At 32.1% G+C, this 2407-nt stretch overlaps 1 protein-coding gene across 1 annotated transcript; it reads left to right on the plus strand.

The window, feature by feature from the left end:
• Positions 1-367: 367 nt before the first annotated feature.
• On the plus strand, positions 368-2404 carry LOC107135124 (26S proteasome regulatory subunit 7-like; the record flags this gene model as incomplete). The annotated part of the gene is made up of 2 exons (XM_015477066.2): positions 368-515; positions 2207-2404. Coding segments are annotated over exons 1-2 (277 nt in total), but the record flags the coding sequence as incomplete, so codon positions are not given.
• Positions 2405-2407: the final 3 nt, after the last annotated feature.

Consider the following 2407-nt stretch of genomic DNA (forward strand, 5'->3'; position numbering starts at 1 on the left):
TATATATATATGCACCTCTATATATTTAGGCACTAACTAGGACTATGAAACCTATTAATGATAAGTATACTTGAAATAAGAATTAGAAAAGGAGCCACACAAAGTTGAGATATACTTTGATTTTCTGATCCATGTTCATAAGTCAAATTTGATAATTAGCAATTCCAAGTGATAGAGCAGATGCTTTTATTTCCTTAAGTTAGTATTATTTAACAGAATCATGAAAAATTAATATTGTTTTGAGGCTAATAAGATCAATTTGATGTTAGTAGTAGCAAACTTCAATCTTTAAAAAAGATTTAGGTAAAGATGGTTGAGAATACTCTTTAAGAGTTTAAGTAGTGAAACTTTTGAAACATAACTGTGTACTTTATGTTAAAAGATTTAAAAACCAACTCTGAATTAATAAATTAGTTTTTCTCTTTAGGGGGCTCGAATGGTTCGTGAACTTTTTGAAATGGCCAGAACAAAAAAAGCCTGCCTTATTTTCTTTGATGAAATCGATGCCATTGGAGGTATGAATGGTATTTTAAAGAACTTCTTTAGGATTGGAGTTCATAAGAGCTCTAAAGTGATATGTGTTAAAGTTCTATTATGTTCATCTTGTGCAAAATTTTAATTCTGACTCCTTTATGAGCTCTGGGACCTTTAAACCACAGATCTGCTTAAGAGTAGGGCTAAACCATAAAGGAAAAAAGAAATACTATATAGCATTGACATTTTTCAAAGCCTTTATTTTTGTACCGTATCATTATTGTGACACATATTTCTGCACTTGCATTAATAACTCCTACATTGAGATGAGTTGTCTCTTAATGTGAAAGCTCTTTGTTATAATTTGATTGGTGGTGATTATTTTAGTTTACATAAGTTAGCCTCATAGATTTGATGAGATACAGTATTAGTAGTCTAGGTAACTTATTTTAACTAAGCTTCAAGCTCCAGATTGCTCAAATTATAAAGGAAATGATAATTCCTGCCTTATGGGTTTTTGAGAGGTTAAAATTAAGTAATGAATGTGATAGACTTTGAAAACACTCAATTCTCCTATAGGCATTGACTGTTGTTGTAGTCTTTAATACTCCTTAGTGGCTGGAGAAGTATCACATTTCCATGTAGTTAATTGTTATTTAATAAACTGAATGACAAAAATGACTTGAACTATTTGGGTAATGATGTTAGGTGGTTTTAGATTGCATGGGCATTGTTGGGTTTGGACATTGTGCCACTAATGTTTTCAAAGGCCATTATTTGGCTGCAGTGTAATGATGTAGTGTTCTACTCTAATATCATCTATAACAAACCTTATAATGTCAGGGTACTTTGAGGCTCTGGTTTCCAAAGTAGATTGTGTAGAAAAACATTGTTTTAGGGTATAGGAAGCAAACACTAAAACTTCCTTTTGTATTTTTAATCTTTATTTAAATGTCTATTTTTGGTGTTTTATTAATGTATACATTAATAATATGTATTTATATAACTTACAAGTAAAAAAAGTATATTTGCAGGCTATTTTTTCCCCCTTTTTTGCTATTCTGGTTGAAATAAGACATGAGCCTAGAGTAATTTCATATATCATTCAGCTTCATAATAAACTGCTGTGGTTTATTATATTATGGATTTAAACATTTTAAAGGAAAATTTTGAGAAAATTAAAATAGTATGATAATTTGATAATATAATCAAACATCCATGATAGTGCTTAAGTTGCCTTAACCAAGTATCAAACAATAGAGGTGGTTAAGTGATTTATAAACAAAATTCCTTAAAGGTCTTCAAAATACTGTAAAGGAGCCAAGCATGATGGTGCACCCCTTTAATTCCAGCTACTCATGCAGTAAGGTAAGAATACACAAGTTCCAGGAGACTCAACAACTTAGCGAGACCCTATCTTAAAATTAAAAAAAAAAAAAAAGGTACTGGTACTGGTGATGTATCTCTGTGGTAAAGTGCCCCTGCATAATTCCCACTACCTAAATTAATTATAATTAAACTTTAAAGGAGACAATGTTAAGTAAATCTGTGGTGAATTCTTTTAAAAGCAAAGATTCACTTTCTAATTAGTTTTGTGTACCTGATTTGCTTCAAAGTAAGATGTGCATTTGTGCTAGAGGTAATTTGAGCTGAGACTGACAGTACCATTAAGTAGTGCTACTACTCTTGGTTCTCTTGGTGGACATGAAATGTTTTTCTCTTGTTTTCTTAGGGGCTCGGTTTGATGATGGTGCTGGAGGTGACAATGAAGTACAGAGAACAATGTTAGAACTGATTAATCAGCTGGATGGTTTTGATCCTCGAGGCAACATTAAAGTGCTGATGGCCACCAATAGACCTGATACTCTGGACCCAGCACTGATGAGGCCAGGGAGATTGGATAGAAAGATTGAATTTAGCTTACCTGATTTAG

The sequence above is a fragment of the Marmota marmota genome, unplaced genomic scaffold, assembly GCF_001458135.2.
Source record: "Marmota marmota marmota unplaced genomic scaffold, marMar, whole genome shotgun sequence".
NCBI classification, from domain to species: Eukaryota; Metazoa; Chordata; class Mammalia; order Rodentia; family Sciuridae; genus Marmota; species Marmota marmota.